Consider the following 23741-nt stretch of genomic DNA (forward strand, 5'->3'; position numbering starts at 1 on the left):
ATTTGTAGTAATAATCTGTTGTAATTGAAGTGATTATTATGAAGCAGTTATTATGTAGGTGATGAGAACTTGAAGAGGCTGTTAGTTTATGGGACGTTAGGCCAAAGCTCACCAGTAGGTATCCATTGTGTTTCACCAGTAGGTGTCCATGGTGCCCGACCAGTAACTGTCCATTGTTTCCCATCAGTACATGTTCATATTGTCTCACCAGTAGATGTCCATTGTGTCTCACCAGTACGTGTTCATTGTGTCTCACCAATAGGTGTCCATTGTTTCTCATCACTAGGTGCTCACCTTGTCTCACCAGTAGGGGTTCATTGTCTCTCACCAGTAGGTGTCTATTGTGTAGGTAGGTGTTCAATATGTCTCACCAGAGGGTGTCCATTGTGTCTCACTAGTATGTGTTCATTGTGTCTCACCAGTAGTGTCTATTGTGTCTCACCAGTAGGTGTTCAAGATGTTTCACCAGAAGGTGTCTATTGTGTCTCACCAGTAGGTGTTCAATGTGTCTCACCAGAAGGTGTCTATTGTGTCTCACCAGAAGGTGTCTATTGTGTCTCACCAGAAGGTGTCTATTGTGTCTCACCAGTAGGTGTCTATTGTGTCTCACCAGAAGGTGTCTATTGTGTCTCACCAGTAGGTGTCTATTGTGTCTCACCAGAAGGTGTCTATTGTGTCCCACCAGTAGGTGTCAATTGTGTCTCACCAGAAGGTGTCTATTGTGTCCCACCAGTAGGTGTCAATTGTGTCTCACCAGAAGGTGTCTATTGTGTCTCACCAGTAGGTGTCTATTGTGTTTCACCAGTAGGTGTCTATTGTATCTCACCAGAAGGTGTCTATTGTGTCTCACCAGAAGGTGTCTATTGTGTCCCACCAGTAGGTGTCAATTGTGTCTCACCAGAAAGTGTCTATTGTGTCTCACCAGAAGGTGTCTATTGTGTCTCACCAGAAGGTGTCTATTGTGTCTCACAGTATGTGTACAAAGGGTCTCACCAGCAGGTGTCCATTGAGTTCAATGGATTGGAAAGGATCTTTCAGGATTTGTCTACTCTGTGAGCTTTATAATTATTTTTTTTTATCTTAATCAGCCAGTGTTAGTGATGTATGCCAATGAGTTGGGGCACCGGTGAACTTTACGGACTTAACCCATTACTTTTCTTCATTTTTATAATTTATCAATCTTAATGTAAATCAGCCCATTCTTTCTAACTAAACTAAATTGAAACAATCATCCAGTAAGTATATTTAGGTGTCCCTGTGTAATATTGAAATTTCATTGCTATAAAAAAATACAAATCACCGAAGAGCAGTTGTCGTAGAAAATTACTTTTCCGTTTTATCCTAAAAAGAGCAACTCATAATTATAGCTATTATATAATTACAGGGGCTGAAGAGGATCAATCATAATATTATTGTGAAAAGGTTATTTCCAAAACGTGACCTGACTCCTGAGACGGTAACCAATAAAAAAATCCTTAGGGTACTCCGATAATCTGACATTTCCTAGGGGAGCAAAACTAAAGACAGAGTATAAACTTGTACGGCATACTATAATAAAGCACGGGACTAAATATGTAGAGAAATATATCAAGGGTATATCAATTTTATAGGACCAAATATACAAATGCCGAGTTTAAGGATCATACTAAATAATTGTACACCAATAGCTCTTGTATTATTCACTGCTATTACTACATTTATGGTTCTTTATGCCATACATAGGATTGGTGGGTCTCTCACAGGTGGAATTCCCTCCATTAGCACCAACCTACAATTGGCCATCGACCCTGAGGAATCCTGAGGAAGGATTGTTATCTGAAACGCGTCTGTCTGACGCAGGCTTTTCCTGTGCATTGCGTGCTGTTTTATTTACATTGCGATAACAAGAAATAAAGAAGACTTATATTGGACTTTCTTATCTCGTTGCTGGATGATTCTTTGTATTCTATTTTGGTTATTTCACTCCATGCCGAGGGAGCTCCTCATCCGGGCAAGGTGTCGCAAGAATTTAAAAGCCAAATGGAGATAAAAAGAAAAATCTAAGACGGACTACTGCAGGAGGGCTGAGTATAATTCCTTTTCCCCCTTTTTTCTATCTATATTACAATAGCTCTTGTATTATTCACTGCTATTACTACATTTATGGTTCTTTATGCCATACATAGGATTGGTGGGTCTCTCACAGGTGGAATTCCCTCCATTAGCACCAACCTACAATTGGCCATCGACCCTACAATGTCTAAGTAATGCTATATACCAGTGATGGCGAACCTTTTTGAGACCGAGTGCCCAAACTGTAAGCCAAAACCCAATAAATTATCGCGGAGTGCCAACACGCCAATATAACCTTAAAACTCTTTGGATCCATAATTGCGGATCCACAAATTACAGTCGTGTGAATGGAGCTTTACAGAGCTTGTACTGAAAGGTCTGTACACATTACAATCTGCCCTGCAGTGGCCCCCACACACAGTACAATCTGCTCAGCAGTGGCCCCCATACACAGTACAATCTGCCCCACAGTGGCCCCCACACACAATACAATCTGCCCCGCAGTGGCCCACACACACAGTACAATCTGCCCCGCAGTGGCCCCCACAACAGTAAAATCTGCCCCGCAGTGGCCCCCACACACACTACAATCTGCCCTGCAGTGGCCCCCCCCACACACAGTACAATCTGTCCCACAGTGCCCCCCCCCCCCAAAGGATTATACCTGTATACTACACAGTAGCCCTTTCACCACACAGCATGAAATATTCCATGAAAGGTCTGTACACAGTACAATCTGCCCCGCAGTGGCCCCTACACACACTACAATCTGCCCTGCAGTGGCCCTCACACACACACTACAATCTGCCCTGCAGTGGCCCCCACACACACACTACAATCTGCCCTGCAGTGGCACACACACACACAGTACAATCTGCCCCGCAGTGGACCCCACGCACACTACAATCTGCCCCCACACACACTACAATCTGCCCCCACACACACTACAATCTGCCCCCACACACACTACAATCTGCCCTGCAGTGGCCCCCACACACACAGTACAATCTGCCCTGCAGTGCCCCCCCCCCCCACACACAGTACAATCTGTCCCACAGTGCCCCCCCCAAAGGATTATACCTGTATACTACACAGTAGCCCTTTCCCCACACAGCATGAAATATTCCATGAAAGGTCTGTACACAGTACAATCTGCCCCGCAGTGGCCCCTACACACACTACAATCTGCCCTGCAGTGGCCCTCACACACACACTACAATCTGCCCTGCAGTGGCCCCCACACACACACCACAATCTGCCCTGCAGTGGCACACACACACACAGTACAATCTGCCCCGCAGTGGCCCCCACACACACTACAATCTGCCCCCACACACACTACAATCTGCCCTGCAATGGCCCCCCCACACACAGTACAATCTGTCCCGCAGTGGCCCCCCCAAAGGATTATACCTGTATACTACATAGTAGCCCCTTCCCCACACAGCATGAAATATTCCACAGTAGTTCCCCTTTCCCAAATAGCACAAAATGGTCTACAGTAGCCCCCTCCCCAGACAACACACATACACAAATATACTTACCTAAAGGGCCACCGGGCGTCCTCTGTCTCCTATTCACTGCGGGTGCTGATGACTTATGTCATCACGTCCGCGCTGGTGCAGAGGTCACACTCTGTATAGTTAATGTAGGCCGTGTGTACAGCGCGGCCTACACTGACAGCTTTCAGTACATTCAGCTGAAAGCAGCGATCGCTCACTAACGGGGAATCCTGTACCGGATTCTCCGTTAATGAGCGATCCGGGCGACCGCACGCATGCCAGCATAGAGGGCTCTGTGTGCCCTCTCTGACACGCGTGCCATAGGTTCGCCATCACTGCTATATACCTTATATGTTGTGTGTGGGATCAATAATAATAGACCATACTATACAATAGACAATAATAATGCAACAATAGGGCTATATAAAAGAGACAAATAGGCAAATATAATAATGATATAATAATTTTATTATTAGCAAGTATACACCATGCACATGTAAAATTAATTCATTGCTGTGAGGTGTGCCTGAATTATTAATGCCTTTCCATTGCAGCCATTTTTAGATTTTCGTGTTTGACTCCAAGTGTCATAGCTTTTTTTTTATTTTTCCACTCACAGTACCATATGAGCACTTGATTTTTGCAGGACAAATTGTACTTTATAATGGTACCATTTAATATTCTGTACCACGTACTGGGAATCTGGAAAAAAAATCAGAATGGGGTGGAATTGGAGAAAAATTGAGTTTATGCAATTTCCATATGGGCTTTGTTTTTACTGTATTCAAAATGACTTGTCACCTGTACTCTATGAGTCAGTATGACTCCAGGGATACCAAATGTATAATTTTTTTTTTTACATTTTAAGCTCTTAAAAAAATCCAAAACTTTGTAAAAAAAATTAAATTTCTTGGAGTTGCCATTTTCTGACACTACTAACTTTTTTTTTTATATATTTCCATGTGGGACTAGATATCCTTTTTTTATATACCATTTGTTAGGGGAGTGCCAGACAGCAGTTCTCTAGCGCTGTAGATGAACCCTGGAGGAAGGGGGACAAGAGACAGTGAGTCCTGGTCTGAAACCCCCCACTGTCCCTTCCTGCTTGCCGGTCCTATCCTAGGTAATAGGCGACAACTGTACAATAAAACTCTTCCTAAATACGTGAGACACAAAACGCGGACAAGACAAACAACAACAAGGGAGGTCAGCTAGCCAGGGGTCAGTAACAGTCGAGCAATGCAGTGTCAAAATCGATATCCAAAAGAGTAGTCAATAGGGAAAGTTGGAGGTGAAGAATCAGAATACAAGAATGAACAGCAAGAGAAAAGCCAGCACACACAAGGCAATAGCAAGCACTAATCTGAATGTGAGCCAAGAATAAATAGGGAGGAAGAACCCGCCCTGGAGTTGATAGGTGGACAGGCTGTCAATCACAGGGCATGGCTAGACTTAACCACTTCATGAACAGAAGCAAACAAGGGCAGAAGACGGGTGTAGTGGAAATTCAATTACAAGAACTAGAGCCGTGTTCACACAGTTCAACCAAAAACTCTAAGTAAGGAACCAAACTGCACACGCCTTCTGCACCGCAGCATACAAGCAGAGGGTGGCGCCGTGATCTGAACAGACGTTACACCATTTTGGAAAATGTTTGATGTTTTGATAATTTTTTCTTAAAATTTTTATGGGATGTAAAAGAGCAGTTAGTTTGGCTCTTTTTATTTATTTTTTCCTCTATGGCATTTGCTGTATGGGGAGAATATTTTTTATATGCTCTTTATTAATGTTTGTTTTTGTCTATTTTTATATCAAATCTAGGGATAGTGGGAATTTAATTTTTTTTAAATACATTTTTAAAAACTTTTTTTAATTTTTTTTTAAACTATGTTATTAGCCTCGCCTCCCTTAGGGAACTTGAAGCTGCAATCTTTTGATTGCATCTTCCATAGACTACAATACAATTCGCCACACGGTCAGGGTGGTCATAGACTGCTCACTATGTAGCGGTAAGTTTAGGTACTTTAGTGTTGTCTCATAGACTACAATGAAACTCTGATGCAATGCCTAACGCTATGGCTGCACATTGTGAGTGAGCGGCGGTGGCATGTAAACATTAAAACACAGAACCAACAATACAATACATCTTTGCTGGAAGAAAAATGTGCCACACATCTACATAGGCCAGAAAACTGCTGTAGAAGGGTTAATAAATTCCCCCCATTCTGGCCATGTAGTTATGATACACTGTTGTTGGCCAGAAAATTCCCCGGACTTGAACCCAATCGAGAATCTGTGGGACCACCTCAATCGGGTTGTTCGCCTCATGGATGCTCATCCTAGCGCAGCTGGCCACGGCACTGGAGTTGACATGGTTCAACATCCCCTCTCTTCCTGCACGTCTCGCAGCGGTCCGCTCTTACTGTGACTGGACTGTGTAGTTGTCTGAAGAACCCTGCATGTCAGGTTTTTCTGTCTGCTTGAGAAGTCGGACATCTTCACTTGTGGACAGGGAAGGACAGGCACGGAGTGCAAAAGAACGCACCCGATGCCCATTTAAATAAATGACAGGTGTCACGGACACAGCTAGTGTCCGCTCCTAATGTCCGTGCCAGATTTTGAGCGGACACTAGGAGCGGACACTACCTGTCGGACACCAACGGTAGTGTGAACGCTCCCTAACTCTTTACATCCTTTAATAGAAGTTGCACCATTCAACCTGGGCCAGTTGGTATTTTGTTTCTAGCCCCCAATTATTCTTTAGCAATTGGTAAATTTTGCATATTGGGTTCTGAAACTATTTAGGCTCTATACTGTCAGATGGGTGGTCCTGGGCTAGAGCAGATGTATGGGACCACCTACCTGACAGCCTTATAATACTGGCTGCTAAAGTTAACAGCTCCGACTACTCAGGAACAGTGGGGGGCTACAGAAAAAATACCAACTGTGCCAGAAAAGCTCTGTCTGCGCCCCTGCAGGCAGTGTTGGACTGGCCCACCAAAAAGGACTCCAGTGGTCCCAGATTCTAACATAATAATGGGGGTACTATGGTCTGTTCCTAGGGGTTGTTGGAGGGTGGGCAAGAAATCTTAGTTCAATACTGCCTATAGGTAACACAGTATAAGTACTACATGGGTTGCATAGGCAAGGCCTATACGAATAGAATAATATGATATGACTCTTCGACCTTTTCTGTCTGTTCTGATGGTCCCTTAGTCAAGGAATTTACAGAAATGTGCCCTTATGCTTTAATCCATAAATTGTTCCTACTGGGTGAGGCTACGACAAACTGACAGCTGGCTGTCACATGTAATAGATGAAACGGTATAATTAGTGTATGAATAAGGCGGACCTCCCAAAGGGTTAATAACCATGTAAACCGGCTGTACAGGTAAAACAGGAGACTGTTCAAAGTAACCGGATTGTCGGTAGGTATTAGCAGGCAGAAGTTATAGGTGAGCTTGGCCTGCTTAGATACAGTAGGAATATAATTAGATTTACTTATTATTAATTAAAGGAGTTTTTCGAGTCCTTATATGTTAGGGCAAGAACTGATTAAAAATAATAAAGCGAATGATACCTGTCCTTGCTGTAGCATTTAGCACACTGTCAGCTTTCTACAGGTACTGTGTATACCAGTGCTAAGGTCTCAGGACATCCCCTTACTAGGCTCTCCCCTCTACAATCTATTCTGAATGCAGCGGCCAGGCTCATCTATCAGTCTAGATGCTACAGCGATGCCTCTGGTCTGTGCCAGTCGCTACATTGGCTGCCTATTCAATACAGAATACAATATAAAGTTCTCCCCCTCATCTACAAGGCTCTCCATAATGCCGCACCTCCCTACATTTCCTCCCTCATCTCTGTCTACCGCCCAACCCGTGCTCTCCGCTCACTCAATGATCTAACACTTACATCCTCTATTATCAGAACCTCCCATGCTCGTATACAAGACTTCTCCCGAGCTGCACCACTTCTCTGGAATGCTCTATCCCGGACAATCAGATTAACTCCCAATTTCTACAGTTTCAAGCGCAAACTACAGACACATCTCTTCAGACAGGCCTATCACAATGTCTAATGTAAACCCATCCATACTGCAATTAGTATCCCTAAAATGAACCCTCTGTTCCCGCTCCCACATTACCCTACATGATATGATGCCATTTCAGACTAACTTTATATGTTCAGGCACCATCTGCATGTTAAAGGACACCACTAGTGACGGCTCATATAGCTTATGTTTGTGTAATGACAGTCACCTTTATTACAATATTGTCTGACCCCTGTATAAGCAATACTACCTCCGATGTTGCCCCTGCTACCTCTTGTGTCACCCCCTCTACCTCATAGATTGTAAGCTCTTGCGAGCAGGGCCCTCAGTCCCATTGTGTGAAGTGACTATTTCTTTGTAATGTATTTTCCTTGTCTGTATTTGAAGCCTACAAATTGTACAGTGCTGTGGAATATGTTGGCACTATATAAATACAATGTATTATTATTATTATTCAGTATCAGATGCAATAGAGTAGATAGATGGTGGTTTTGGCTTCCAGCAGGTAAAGAAGGTTGCTTTGTACATCTTATCAGTGCGGGGTCGGCTCTTAGGCCCAAAGTATAGGCCATGAAAACCTTAACCTTGGACAACCCCTTTAACTTGGCACCTTTTCATATCTTTACTTGGGTACTATATTATACAGACCTCTGTTTGGACACTTTCTTGTTTGACCTCTTTATACTGTAGCATTATTATTACCATTACTAACTTTTTGTTGGCGCTTTATGGTAATATTATGTGGGTTCTATATGGTGGATTTCATAGGCATAGCAATATTATTTAGGAACTCTATAGGGTATTCTTTAGCCACTCTTTCTTTCCAAAAATAAAGGAGGGTGCCCACATAGACCCTAACCCAGCTAAGCACAACTATACGGTGCCAAATAAGACCAAAATGGACAACCCACTTGGGGAATTTGCACCTGTCTAACAGTTATATACAGCCGGTCCACCTAGAGAGTGCAGATGTTCTGGGTGACAAACAATATAATCATCGTATTTGTCACAATCCAGACAATTCTCGGGCGCTCAGATGGGAGGGATGTTGGTGCTCACACTGTGACTAACATAAAATTTACTGTAACTGAATATAGAAGAGATCATATCAACCTGTCATTACAATAACTGGAGCAAGTTACAGAAGAAAAGATCTGGGCTTATAAATGTCTGGTCCCTGCCCTGCATGTAATACAGACACCAATGACACCAGTCATCACATCTCTGTGTATGCCGCTTATGGGGCCTTTCATATACATATCCACAACCAATATCCAGAAGAGAAAGCGCAGAAGAGTCTTTGTTTTAATTCTGATGTTTGATATCAGGAGTTGGATGTATAATGCATTCTGTATGTGATTCCCATTTACCTTTACTTGTACTATTTATACTCATTTTCTTATTTATTCTGCAAACATCCAGTGCAGAAAATAACATGGCAGAACATGGGCTATACCATCCCGGAGACATGATCATCGGCGCCATTATATCAGTGAATGGGTTGGTGCATGATGATCAAAAGCCGACATTCAGAGAGATGCCCAGGGATAATACTGCTGTATTGTAAGTAATGATAATAGGGTTATTGTGGCTGGTCCTGTTTGGCAATCACCATATTATCAGATTTTAGTGCAGCATTGCCTATGTGTTCATGAGTATTCTCTAAAAATTAGTGCAAACTTAGATTAGACCCATGGAGTACAAGGCACCAGATCTATGAAAGTGTCTGGCGCTGTTTGATAAATTTGTCGTATTCTTAGACTGACTAGTATAACTTTACAACTTCGAAAAAAATCCAGCGTCAACCAAGGAGTACAATAAAACATAACTTGTATTCTTCTTATTAAAAAGTAATTACATTGTGGTAGTCAAGATAGAACGAGGATGTACCAACATATTGTGGCTGTGGCTACGCGTTTCGGAACAAAGTATTAAGTTTACACCTCTTTTTTGTTAGCTTAGTTTACATCGGGAAAAATGTGCCAAAATTTTACCGCATTTTTGCACCATGGCATCATAAATTACATCACGTCCCCTTTCCACAAACCTACTCCCCTTTTTGCAAATTCTTGTCCCTTTGTCGTACAAGTCATAAAGGTTTCTAAAAGGTGTCATTTGATAAATAGTTACTTTTGGCACAAATTACACCAAAATTTTGGCACATTTTGCTTGATAAATCTTCCCCAATGTCTTCCATACTTTAAAGAAATTCAGTCCAAAGAGATTGTTATCGATCGGCATGGCGCGCTTTCAGTGTCAGGCTACAACCCTTTGTGTCCATTAGAAGAAATGGTTGTGGGATCGACCCAGACCGTGACCCACTTTTAATTCCATTGTAATTTTTGTTGCTATCATTGCACACACAAGACACATCACGTTGAGAGGTAATGAATCACTTGTGAATTAACCCATGTGAAACAGACTTTGGGACCTTTTTATTAATGGGCCACCAGGACATACTCTGGTACTCCGAAGGATCAGTCTGACACTTTGCTATTGTCACAGATAGGAGCAGGTGCGTATAGAGAGTCTATATGGCCACAAGTATACAAGTATAGGATCAATGTAGCTTTTTGACTTTGACGAACTCTAGTACCAAACTAATCTTTCTATGGGAGGTTCCTCCTTTCACACCATGTAATAGGCATACGTAGAATGCTGTTCCGACAAGTTTCCACTATGGTTTGTGGTTCCACCGTCAATGAAGGATGTCAACTTGCAAGCCAGCTACCTTGAAGATGTATGGAATCTAGGGTAGTACTGTACTGTACTGTACACACAGTACTTGTATAAAAGCGTTTGCATACAATAACAAGGGAAAAGAACATAATAAGCATATCAAGGTAAAACTACTCAACAAAACCACTCTTGGGTTTGCTATATTGGTTTCTTCGGGGACAAACTAAGTACAAAGTATAATAAGCATTCTGTTTATCTCTTACTGAATGTTTTCTATAATTGCTCATGGAATGGTCCTTGACCGTTGGATAAATAACATTGGTTTCCATGGAGTAAATAGGTTCATTTTTTTTTTAAGTGCTCATAATCCTCAAAAATAACATAAGCAATAAATATGCAATTATTGTATCTCTGGTTCTGTTGCTTCATGGGGGTATTTCTGGAAATTTTTGACAAATGTAACATTATTGGTCAGCCAACCCCCCTAACTCCTAAAAATCTCCAATTGTTATGTTCTAGACTCAATGTGATATAAAGGTATGTCCTGATACTGTATGAGCATAAGAGCTGTGCTCCTATCGTAACAGCTGGGATTGCAGGAAACTCCGATCCTTGCCTGTTTTTACCCCAAAATTAATTTAAGGAATATACAGTACTGTGCAGAACTTTGAAGCACACGTGGAAATATGTTGGCAAATAAGAATGCTTCCAAAAATAGAAGTGAATTTTATTTTTGTCAAATAAACTGAATGAAGAAAAAAGAAATATACATTTCTGGAATATTGGGTGTGACCTTTGCCCATTGCCTCCCATCAATTCTTCTCGGTACACTTGCAGATAGCTTTTGAAGGGACTCGGGCAGGGAGAAATAAGCACAGATCTTATGTGGACATAGGCTTCTGTTTCTTCAAGTCATCCCAGACAGACTGGACGATGGTGAGATCAGGGCTCTGCGGGGGCCGGATCATCTCTTCCAGGACTCCTCCTCCAAAGGACAAAGGTCATACCAAATATTGATTTTATTTAGATTCCTCCTTAGATCATTATTTAAATATTGTAAAGGATTCTTACTTTGCAGCATTTTTTTCACACCTGCCTTCAATTTGCACAATACTGTACAGGATAAAATACATTACCCCCCCCCCCAAAAAAAAAAAACAAAAACAAAAAAAAAAAACCCCAAAACAATACAGCTTGAATTTCTGCAGCTGTGACAACATAAAATCATGTATAGGTCTCAGTCCAATAATTGCTGATTTCTTCTGTGTTGGTAGAGATCATCATGGTATCTAGGCAGTGGCAGGTCAAGGGTATTGGTGTTGCTCCAAAGAGTTCCTTTGTAGTAGCTGACCACTGTGGCTAATAAGGGTAGTCTCATGGTCTGTACCTTTAATATGCTCTAGTAGAGCATATAGACAAGGGTCAACCCCTGCCCATACCCTCTTCTATGGCATTTAGACATCTTAGAGAGGGTTTCACCACTTGGGACTTTATCTATGAGTTAGAACGAGAGCCATACCTATAGATGGATGTCCACCAATCCTGACACAACCACAATATACATGGAATATAACATGTTCACTTATGCTAATTTATCTCACTATCACTATTTATATAGTCTCTATTATGAAAAATATCAGACGGCTCTCACCGTACTATTTGCCATTGAAGAAATTAATAGGAATGAAGATCTTCTACCAAACATCACTTTGGGATTTCACCTCTTTGAGTCCTTCTTGAATGAAGCCATGACACTGAGAGCCTACATGGAAATATTAAGTGGATGGGGCTTCCAAATTCCCAATTATAGATGCACAAGTCAAGGAGATTTGCTTGCTATGGTGGGGTTTGCATCCTCAGGTCTTTCTCATTTGGTAGGAGATACATTTGGAATGTACGGATACCCACAGGTAGGTCAATGCTTGATCTCTCTTAATGTAAACATTCAATACCTCAGAGGACCTTGCCCACCAGTGGAAGAGTCACTACAAGCTTTGTCTCAGAGACTCCAGAAGGAAGAATCAACTCTATAATTGCCGTTATGTTCTAAAAAGTGAAATAGGGTGCACAAATATGGCTTGGTTTTGACAATAATGAACTACCCTTAGGATAAGTCATCAGTATCAGATCAGTGATTGATCCAACATCTGGACCCATCAGTGATCTGCTCTCTCAACCTCTGGCACCAGAGACTGACGCTGGTAGAACTGATCAGAGCTGGAAGCAGAAGGTGCTGTCCACTGTATATTGGGCTCGGGGTAGTGCAACTATGCCCCTATTGAAGTAAATAGGAGGGGGGCTTCAGTTCTTCAACCCTTCACTATACAATGGACAAATGGACAGCGACTCCTTCTCCCGGCTCCGTCAACTATATAACATCCTGCACCCAGAGGCTGGCCAGTACGGATGATTGGTGCAAGGTCCAGTTACTGGAGCCAACCACTCAGATACTGACGACCTAACCAGTATCAAAAATGTCACGGAACCTAGACAACTCCTTTAAGTTTTCCGAACATATACATTGACTGCATTTAAATGCTGATACATGACCAGAGACTTGATCTGTACTGTTAGTGCTCTGTTGCATGTTATACTATGCACATGTGCAGGGCCGGCGTCAGCGCACGGCATAGTCGGGCAAGTGCCGGGGCCCACAGAGCCTCTGGGGGCCCCCCGGCACTTGCCTGTCACAATTTCAGCTCATCGGCGTCCGTCCGCCGATGAGCTGAAATACATACGCGATGCAGGAGCTGTGAGATCAGCTCCTGCTTTAAAGCTCCGGCCCCCGCTTGCGTGTGTAGGCGCGATGACGTCATCGCATCACGCCTACACACGCAAGCCGGTCCGGAGCTAAGCAGGAGCTGATCTCACAGCTCCTGCATCGCGTATGTGATTGGAGGGAGAGAGAGAGGAGCGTCGGGGGAACGAGGGAAGGTGAGTGATGTGTTTGTTTTGTATTACATATTAAGGTGAAACATAATGAAGGGGGCCCATGAAACTGGGGGGCAAATGAAGGGGAGGGGGGGAACGGCATGACACTGGAGAAGATGAAGGGGGTGGGGAGAGAACGGCATGAATCTGGGGACAGAGATGGAGGGGGCCCAAAGAAACTGGGGGGGCAAATGAAGGGGAGGGGGGAACAGCATGACACTGGGGCAGATGGAGGGGGGGGAACAGCATGACACTGGGGCAGATGGAGGGGGGGAGAACAGCATGGAACTGGGGACAGAGATGGAGGGGGCCCAATGAAACTGAGGGGGCAAATGAAGGGGGGGGGAACGGCATGACACTGGGGAAGGGGGTGGGGAGAGAACAGCATGAAACTGGGGACAGAGATGGAGGGGGCCCAATGAAACTGAAGGGGCAAATGAAGGGGAGGGGGGGAACGGCATGACACTGGGGCAGAGATGGGGGACATGAAACTGTGGGCAAATGAAGGGGGAGAACGTGATGAAACTGGGGACAGAGATGGAGGGGGGACATGAAACTGGGGGCAGAGGAAGGGTGTATATGAAACTGGGGGAGAGATGGAGGGGGGCATATAATTTACAGGTGACTGTAGGAGGATTATACTGTGTGGGAGCACATAATAAATGAATGAGAATGGGTGCAATCAACATAAAAGTGGGTGGAGCTAAATTTGCCGCGGCGCGCAGAGCGCGCCGCACATTTTGCCCCTCTTTCTACTCTTTAAAAGATTGGGAGGTATGGCATTGGTGACGCCACCCTCCTGCATGACGTCACTCGCTTCATCTGCGACGCACAGTGTCTCGACTCCCCCCACCTCCTTTACAAGAGGGCCCACTGAGGCTCTGTCGCCCAAGGGCCCATAAAAACCTGGAGCCGGCCCTGCACATGTGAACAGGGCCAAAGTTGTCTTTTTCTACGAAGTTGCTATAGAAAAAAAAAAATCTGACCGTATGAATCAGACAGATCTGTTGCCACTAGAGATGAGTGAGTACTGTACGCACGCATTGAAATGAATGGACGTAGCCGACACGCGGGGGGTTAAGCAGCCGGCCGGCGTCAAAGCGGAAGTACCAGGTGCTTCCATTCATTTCAATGCGTGCGTGCTGTTCGGATCGGCTGATCCGAACAGTACTCGCTCATCTCTAGTTGCCACTTCCCCAATGATGTTCCTCTTTAAGGATGGTGTGTGGTAGAGTTTGTAGCTTACCGGTCACAATGGTGGGTAAAAAAGTGAAAATGCTCGTCCATAGACGAGTATTATCAGGAGGGGAAGGGGCGTTCCTCCCCGCTCACACTGTACAGCGTGATAGGCGCTGCTGTGGAGAAGGACGTACCTGACTGACTGTCAGAAACGCCCTTCTGACTGTAAAGCGCTACGGTACCGACACCGCTCGCTCTTCACCCGTGGCACAGATCGGGAAAACCGACAATGTTCTGAATTCAGCGCACTGTCAGCTTTCCAGCAGTATATAGAACTGCCTGTGCCCCAAACCATGAAAGGTCCTCTTTAAATATATCAATGATCTCATCATTTACAATGTATATATTTTTTTTTGTAAAAAAGTTTTTACTAAAACTTTAGCTTAGTAAATTACAATAAACCCATTTACTTATATAATTACAGACCATTCATAAAACATAGTAAATAAATAGACATTTATGGTGTCGCTGTAACCGCTATAAACCATACAATAAAAGCAACACAATAGTTAGACTGATTGGTAAATGGTGTAAATAAAAATGGTCCAATTATTTGACTTGGGGTTTGATATTGTTATATGGGGGGCTATTATACTGGTCATGTCCCTTGATACTCCTGCTTCTGCTGTCACCTGCCATTCGGGATTCACTCAGTGACAGGATTCTACAGGTTGATGTCTCTATGACTCTACTTCTGGGCAATCAACTTTCCTCCAATTCAGATGCTCAGATAAGAATCTTCTGCAATCTCTTCATCTTTGTTATGTCCCCCATAGGGTTGAGCCGATTTTGAGATTTCAGGATCGATTTTAAAATCCAATTTCCGATCATTTTCCATCCGATCCCGATTGCGATCGTGAAATTTACTCAATCGCCAATCGGAATCCGATCTTTTCCAATCCCGATCACTCAACCCTAGTTACTTTATGTTTATGGAGTAGGGTTGAGCCGATCTTGAGATTTCAGGATCGTTTTTAAAATCTGATTTTTGATCATTTTCCAGCCGATCCCGATCGTTCAACCCTAGTCCCCCGCAAGCCACATCATCGGTTTCAGACTCCTCTAAAGTTTCCACGTTGTTAGACATTCCTTTGGCCTAGGTCTTGTCTGTCAGTACAGGGGACCAACTGCAAACCATGTGGCCTTGGCTATTGACTGCTCACTCCTTGGAAAGACATACGGTACTCATAAATACATCTTAGAACAACGACATCATAGTAATATAGTGAAAACAAATAATACTACAATAGCAATCCCCTAACAAGTGTTTCCCAACCTTTTCAGAATTAGTGCAGCCTGATAAAAAAAAAAAAAAAAAATTCCATGGGACACCCATACTAGGTAAAACTATACAATATGTACAACATGTGCAGTCTTCTCACTGATCCTGTCTGTTATGTAAGATGGAGGTTTGGCGCCTTCACATATGGCTTCATTTCCATTACAGATCAGCTATGGTGCCACAGAGCCTCTTCTAAGTAACAAGTTGATGTTTCCATATTTCTACCGCACGGTCCCCAGCTCCGTCCATCTACACAATGCATTGAATTCAGTGCTGAAGCATTTTGGTTGGACTTGGGTTGGAATTATTTATACAGATGTTGAGAGCAATGAAGATGCCATCCAGAAGTTAAAATTTTCCATTATGAGAGGAGGAGGGTGTATTGAGTTCACAGAAAAGCTCCTCAGTTCCACCAACTACATGTCTAATGAATATGTACAAGTGGCCAAAGTCATCTCTGACTCCTCAGCCACCATTGTCATCTTCTGGGCTGATCTTGAGTTCACTTTTAAATTATACCGATTACTTTATGAATTGACAAAAACAAAGAAAGTCTGGATCTTCCTTACAGACATGGATCATCTTCTTATTCTGACCATAAACCTGGACATCAGTTTCTTCAATGGAAACTTAGCAATTCAGATGAAAAAATCAGAAATTCCTGGACTTATGCCATTTCTCTGGAACATTACACTGGACCAATATGGCTTCTGCAATTTTATTTTGTACTATATGATGTCTATGTGCGAATGTGAAGTAGTCAATGGTAGTGTGCTCTATCACACCTGTCAAAACGATATGGCAAAGAAGATGTTGATGGGTTTAGAAACACTAGTAGACAGCTATCAAGTATATAATGCCATATATGCCTTGGCTCATGCCCTTCAGAGGTTAATGGCATCCAAGTCATGGAAGGTGTTGCACCGAGAAGGAGCAGCTATATCTTACCAACTTCCATGGAAGGTGACTTAAGAGGCATGAATTAACTTCATATGCCATAGCCAATGGCAACTACTTATCCCTAAAGTGAATGCCCACAATTTAATACATTATTGTTTACAGACCCAAGCAGGGCTGATCCATCCATTAAGGAAGTTAAGCATCTTACCTTAGGCCTGGTTCACATCTGTGTTCGGTAATCCGTTTGAAGAGTCCTCATGGGGACTCCCCTGATCGGACTACCGAACAGACCCCATAGATTGTAATGGGGTCTGTGTGCTTTCCGCGCGCTGCCTGCACGAATCATGCAGACAGAGAAATAGTACTTTACTTTACTGTCCATGTGGGCATTATACTGTATGGGGTCCATGTGCTTTCACTGCACACCGCTTGCCAATGCATTCGGTAATCCATTCAGGGGAGTCCCCATGTGGACTCCCCAAACAGATTATCAAACGCAGATGCGAACCAGGACTTAGAGGTGGCCATGTAGGATATGGGTCCATATGTATTTAACATGGTGGTTTAAATGTCTCAAGATAAACTTACTGCAAGCAATCCACCTCACACTTTCATTAATTCCACTTACAGTTGGTCGTGGAATATCTAGGAGGGAAAAATGTTCCAAACTGACTTGTAGCAGCAGCGGTTCTTAATACAATGTCATGCTGAAATTTTGTAAGCTCTTTAGAATGACCCATTCTTTCAAGAATATTTGCAAGACAGACTACATGGCTGGGTGCTACATTTTATAGACGTGTAGCAATAGTTGTGAATAAAATACCTGAATAATTTGTTGGGATATAAAGATTTTTAAAGAGGACCTGTCACCACCACCATGAACTCCAGTTCTTAGCATACGTTAATAGGCACTACTCTACTGATTCTGGCACAGTTGGAATTTTTCCTTTAGCCCCCACCATCCCTGAGCAATCAATGCTGTTAATTTTGGTGCCTGATATACTATTTCGACTCTGTGCTGTCAGGAGGGTGGTGTCAGGCAGGAGAAGATAAGGGGTGTGATACTGGGTTCTTACACTGGCTGCCTCTGAATCCCACCCCCCATCCCCTGCCTGACACCGTCTACCTGACATTACAGAGCTTAAAGGGGCTCTGTCAGCAAAATCATGCTGATAGAGCCCCACATATGCATGAATAGCCTTTTGAAAAGGCTATTCAGGCACCGTAAATGTTATATTAAACTACCCCCCAGTTTTAAAATAAAATCCTAAAACAGAATGTAATAAACTTACCCATCTTGCACGGTGGGCGGGCATTCAGGGTGCGCTGTCTTCTTCAGCCACAGCTCCTCTTCCAGCGATGTTCTCGGGTCCCGTCTAACTCGCGAACTGACATTGTTAAAAAATGGCGCGGGTGCATGCGCAGTAGCATGCTGCTTCTGCTACAGCTACTGCGCATGCGCTCACGCCATTTTTTTTATCAATGTCAGTTCGCGAGTTAGACGGGACCCGAGGACTTCACTGAAAGAGGAGGCGTGGCTGAAGAATACGGCGGACCCTGAATGCTCGCCCACTGTGCACGATGGGTAAGTTGATCATATTCTGTTTTAGGGTTTTATTTTAAAACTGGGGGGTACTTTAATATAACTTTAGCGGTGCCTGAATAGCCTTTTTAAAGGCTATTCACGCATATGTGGGGCTCTATCAGCATGATTTTACTGATAGAGCCCCTTTAAATATCACATCAGGCACCAAAACTAACTGCACTTGTTACTCATGAATGGAGGGGGCTAGATAGAAAATTCCAACTGCGTTGGAATCAGTGGAACAGCGACTATTAAAAGAACTAGAATTTATAGAGGTGGTAAAAGGTCCTCTTTACCAACAGTTTTTGGGGGGAGACAGGGGTGTTGTATTGGGGTGGGAGGAGGAAGGGGTAGCCTCAAAAAGTTTTTAAGTCAAGCCCCCTTTAACAGGCAAACTGTATGTCTGGAGCAGGAAGAAGTGGGAATGGCTGAGAACCATAGAGGTAAATACTGCTCTCACACTTACCTCTGGCTGCCCACAGCTTGTAGGCCACAGGCCTAGCATGGCCTACAACCTACAAGTCAAAAAATGGTAGGTCAGGAAGCCTATGACTTCCCCTACAAGTTTCAGCACTGGGTCAAGTATCTTCTCCTCTTTGGTTCGGCAATCTGGTCGTATTTTTACAGCCAGATTGGTAGAACCAAGAAGAACTGTCTACGTCTCACATGGCCTAAATATAATCTGCCCCTACTATTACTGCAAGTGGATCTACTAATAAAGTCAATAATAAAACTAAAAAGACACAAAAAGGAACCTTTGATAACAAAATAAAAAAAAGATAATAAAAACCATCTGAACCAATCGGAGATCACCATAACCTCTAGAGATGTTCACTACTACTGTTACTGATGGGAATGTTACTTGTGACAGTAGTTCCTCACTAAATATTGTCCCTTCTTCTGCAGCTTCATCCATATCTACGGAGAGTACATTTCACTAATACGGCTGGAGAGGACGTGTACTTGGATGGACATGTGCACTTTGCTCCTACATACGATCTGGTTAACTGGGTTACTAGCAGTGAGCAGAGACTTACTAGTGTTACTGTTGGAAAAATCACATCTAGTCTGTCTGTTAATACATCTGCTATTGTATGGGCCGTTCATCATGCTCAGGTAGACCGACATCTTGTGTATTTGTATCTAATTGAAGTAGAGGCTATATTTTTCCTTCACAAAATGCGTTATGTCTTATAGAATACATTTCTGTGTTACATATTAGCATTATGGGTCACAAAGTAACATTCCGTGCAAAAATCAGTGTGACAAAATAACATTCGGCTTTGCTAAACCCCCCCAAACATTCTGTGATGCAAACTAAAGTACATCGGATTTGTGTGCATACAAAACAATATGGATTCTGTGATCCCTAAAGTCAATTATGTGCTGACAAATTCACTTCTATAACCACTAAATTCATTTTGTGACATAGAACATATGTTGTTTCTCAAAACACATAGGGGAAATTTATTAAGACTTGTGATTAGGGTTGAGCGATCGTGTTCGGAAAAGATCGGATTCCGATCGGCGATCGAGTAAATTTCACGATCGTGATCGGAATTCCGAACACGATCTTTTTAGGTGGGATTGAGATCGGAGATTATTTCCCACAATGCTTTGCTACTGGCCAAGCATTGTGGGAAAAGCTAACAATGTTAGCTATGTCCCATAGGAATAAATGGATGCAGCCAGCACACAGCCTTAACCCCCTGCGCGCCGGCTGCGTCCTTTCATTCTAATGGGAGACTAGCTAACATCTCTAGTAGCTACTTACCTGCATAGACCGCTGGTCCGGTCCCCGCTGTTCTCGGTCTTCTTCGCCTCGCTGCCCCCCGCCTCACAGGTTAGTGTTACAGACCTAGGAGACGTGACGTCTTCCCGCCCTGTACCCGCCCACACTCTCCTAAGTCACAAGCCCCGCCTTCTTCCTAGGTCTGTAACACTAAACTGGGGGACGGGGGCAGCGAGGCGAAGAGGACCGAGAACACTGGGCACCGGACCAGCAATCTCTGCAGGTAAGTGAACACCAGGGGGGACTAAGTAGCCAGAGGATTTAAAAAAAAAAAAATCCTCTGACTACTTAGTGATTAAAAAAAATTAATACACACCACGGATTCTAACAATTAAAGTGTTCAATTTTTAGATTCCATACTGTATAGTGGATAGGATCGTTTTAAAAATCCGATCTCCGATTAGTAAAAAAAATCCCATTGACTTGCATTGGGATCGGAATTGGGATCGAGATCGGGTTCGAATGAAAAATGATTGGAAATCGGATTTCAAAATCGATCCTGAAAAGTCAAGATCGGATCAACCCTACTTGTGATACTTACACCAGTCTTAAGTCATTCCTCACCCAGCACATGACTTGCAGGACTAATTAAGAGCCTCAGACCTGTAGGACCCGTCAGCTATTGGTGGCTGCCATATTTAAATACCCGCCATACTATTATGGTGGATGTTGGGAAGGAGTTAAGAACTGACTTCTGTCCATGCCCACACATTTCTGTTCCTCTTCTAGAAGCCTCCACGTTCAGTCTGCAGTGACAGCTGTCCACCAGGATCCAGGAAAGTGATACTGCAAGGAAAGCCACCCTGCTGCTATGACTGTGTCGCCTGTCCGAGAGGACACATTACCAACCACACTGGTAAGGCGGGCGCCTCTATACTTCTCAGTATATGGCGCAAGCACTTATTAGTTACTATCTTACAGTGCACTTGATTGTTTTCCTGCAGACATGATCAGCTGTTGGCAATGTCCAGATGACCTATGGCCAAATGAGAAGATAGACAAATGCATTAAAAAACAAGTCACCTATCTGTCCTATGCCGAAATATTGGGTACAACCCTTGCCTGCAGTGCCATAGTGCTTTTGATAGCTTCTCTGGTAACCCTTGCCATCTTCGTCCATTATCAGAACTCTCCAGTCATTAAGGCCACCAACAGATACCTAAGTTTCCTTCTTCTTTTGTCCCTCACTTTTACATTCGGCAGCTGTCTACTCTTCATTGGCCATCCAGGGCAGATAACATGTTTACTACGTCAAACAATTTTTGGAATGTGTTTTACAGTCTCAGTGTCCTCCATGCTGGCAAAAACTATACTTGTTGTTCTGGCCTTTCGAGCTACCAAACCTGGAAGCCGGCTGAGAAGATTCATGGGAAAGAAGTTTCCATGGATCATTGTTAGTTTCTGCTCCTCTGTTCAGGCTGTTATCTGTACCTTGTGGTTGGGAACATGTCCTCCTACCTCACTTTTTGATATCCACTCACAGCCTGGACTGATAGTCATTGAATGTGACGAGCACGTTGGCTTCTATGTAATGCTGTCATACATTGGTTGTCTTGCAATGGGATGTTTGGTCATAGCTTTTCCTGCTCGGAATCTACCTGACAGATACAATGAAGCAAAGTTCATTACATTCAGCATGTTGGTCTTCTTCAGTGCCTGGATTCCCTTCATACCAGGGTACCTGAGCACCAAAGGGAAGTACACAGTAGCCGTAGAAGTATTTGCCATCCTGGTATCAGCTGCTGGGGTACTGGGCTGTATTTTCCTTCCTAAGTTTTTCACAATTATATGTACACCACAAAAGATATCAGGAAGAAAACGTCCAGGGCTATCATCAAGGTGTGGTAGACAAAGACCATTTTAGCTGCTTGTAAAAGATGCAAATATAAAGTGTGACTAAATACAATAAAGTTTTATTAGTGCGATCTCACACGTAGCATTCTTTGGGGAAAAAAGTCACTGCAGTGCTTGGTACGGTGGGAGAGTTCCCATTACATCTATGCCTACATAAAAGCTAATCATGAATTATATACACCCCAAATTGCGCTATTAAAGTTTGCTAAAAAAACAAGTCTCCTTCCAGCTACATTTCTAAATAATAATAAAAAAAACCCAATGCATCTGAAATACGAGGTTGAAAATTTGGAAAATAATTCCTGGCCCGTAAATACGGACTGCTTATAATATGAAAGAGATCTCACAGACCTGATAAGACTAGAGGACTTACTTGAAGAGTCCATGCCAGAGTCTTTATAATCCTGATATTAAAATAAGTATTTTATGAGTCTTGCTATAGATTTGACAGACCTCATGAGTCCAGTTGTATTTCCAAGCTAAACTCAAACAACAAAAAAAAATGCAAAAAATGTAATAAAATAGTTAATTTACATTTAATGATTAAATTCAAATGAACTATTTTATATATTTTTTTTATTGCAAATGGAATACTTAGAATTTCTTCACAATGTTCTCAAATATTAGCCCCATCACTTCCCCCACCCAATATAATGGTCCTCATGTATACAGTATGGGGCACCAGTGAAGAGGCCACTGTATGGGCAATCACATGAATCAACACATGATCAGCACACAGAAATCACATGATCGGTACATGAACAGCACATGACCATTGCATGGGCAGCACATGGATTAACAAATGATCAGCACATGATCAACACGTGATCGGCGCACAGACATCTCATGATCGGCATATGAAAAGTGCATGGATCACCCCTTTGCACCACATCTACAGGATAATGGGGCTTGCAAATGATTTAACTGTTCCCAACTACATCCCACACGTTTCAGACAAGGGTCCCCAACTCCTGCACCAGGGTGTAACCTCTTGAGTAAGGAAAACGGAGACAAGAACAAGAATCAGCCATGAGATTTTTCTCCTATGCCTAGTTGTAAACTGAATATTAAGTTGTAGACAGAAATAAACTAGTCTAGGAAGCAAAGCCAACACTGGCGAAGAACTAGAAGACAAATTATTAATCGCCTGAACAGGGCAAGTAACAAACCAGGTGACTTATACATAGGCACTGGAGAATACATGTTCACCAAATCTATCTCCTCTTCCTATAAAGACACTTCTGATCTCACCAGAAAACTAGATCTGAAGGCTGCACAGGGGTGTTAAATCTGAGGAAACGCCTTATTGTTTCTATAAAGAGATATGGATTTTCCAGTTAGATTCTCCACTTAAGGTTCCCAGGAGATGTGTACTAAGGAAAACGTAGAGGAGTCAAAGACTGGGCGATCATCAGGACGTATAATCCTGATATTGAAATAAGTACTTTATGAGTCCTGCTACAGACTGACAGATCTCCTGAGTCCAGTTGTATTCATAAGCTAAACCCACCCACCAGCCACCTAGCCTATCTGACCAGTCACAGTCTGTTCTATGCAGTGGACTCTTAGGGCCTTATCAGCAGTGGAAAACTACAACAGAATGCTGATATTCTGCATCCACCCATCCTCCATGAGCCGGTCAAGGAAGGGGGAAGTAAAACACCCAATATTGGTTCACGTGTGCACATGAGTTTCTCCAAAAGGGGTCCATTGAGTTCTGTCGCCCAAGGGCCCACACAAACCTGAGGCTCACCCTGAACAACAAACATATTGTTTGTCAAAAACTCTTATTCTGCCTCCTGTGACCACACAATTCTCTGTGAATAAGAACATGGCAGAACATGGGCTATACCATCCCAGAGACTTAATCA

The 23741-nt window shown here is 43.1% G+C and overlaps 1 protein-coding gene across 1 annotated transcript; it reads left to right on the forward strand.

The window, feature by feature from the left end:
• Positions 1-399: 399 nt before the first annotated feature.
• Positions 400-21880, forward strand: LOC142185487 (vomeronasal type-2 receptor 26-like). Its single transcript, XM_075260918.1, has 6 exons — positions 400-1052; positions 11906-12197; positions 15905-16702; positions 19131-19340; positions 20746-20872; positions 20961-21880. The coding sequence occupies exons 1-6, from the start codon at positions 400-402 to the stop codon at positions 21878-21880; spliced, it is 3000 nt and encodes a 999-aa protein (XP_075117019.1).
• Positions 21881-23741: the final 1861 nt, after the last annotated feature.

The sequence above is a fragment of the Leptodactylus fuscus genome, chromosome 11, assembly GCF_031893055.1.
Source record: "Leptodactylus fuscus isolate aLepFus1 chromosome 11, aLepFus1.hap2, whole genome shotgun sequence".
Taxonomy (NCBI): Eukaryota; Metazoa; Chordata; class Amphibia; order Anura; family Leptodactylidae; genus Leptodactylus; species Leptodactylus fuscus.

Bases quoted from the DNA above. Each gene is read 5' to 3' on its own strand.
- LOC142185487 (XM_075260918.1), top strand. From the start codon at position 400: ATGTGTTCATTGTGTCTCACCAGTAGTGTCTATTGTGTCTCACCAGTA. The intron at 19,341-20,745 runs GTAGACCGACAT...TTCCTCTTCTAG, and splicing joins GGGCCGTTCATCATGCTCAG to AAGCCTCCACGTTCAGTCTG. The intron at 20,873-20,960 runs GTAAGGCGGGCG...GTTTTCCTGCAG, and splicing joins ACACATTACCAACCACACTG to ACATGATCAGCTGTTGGCAA.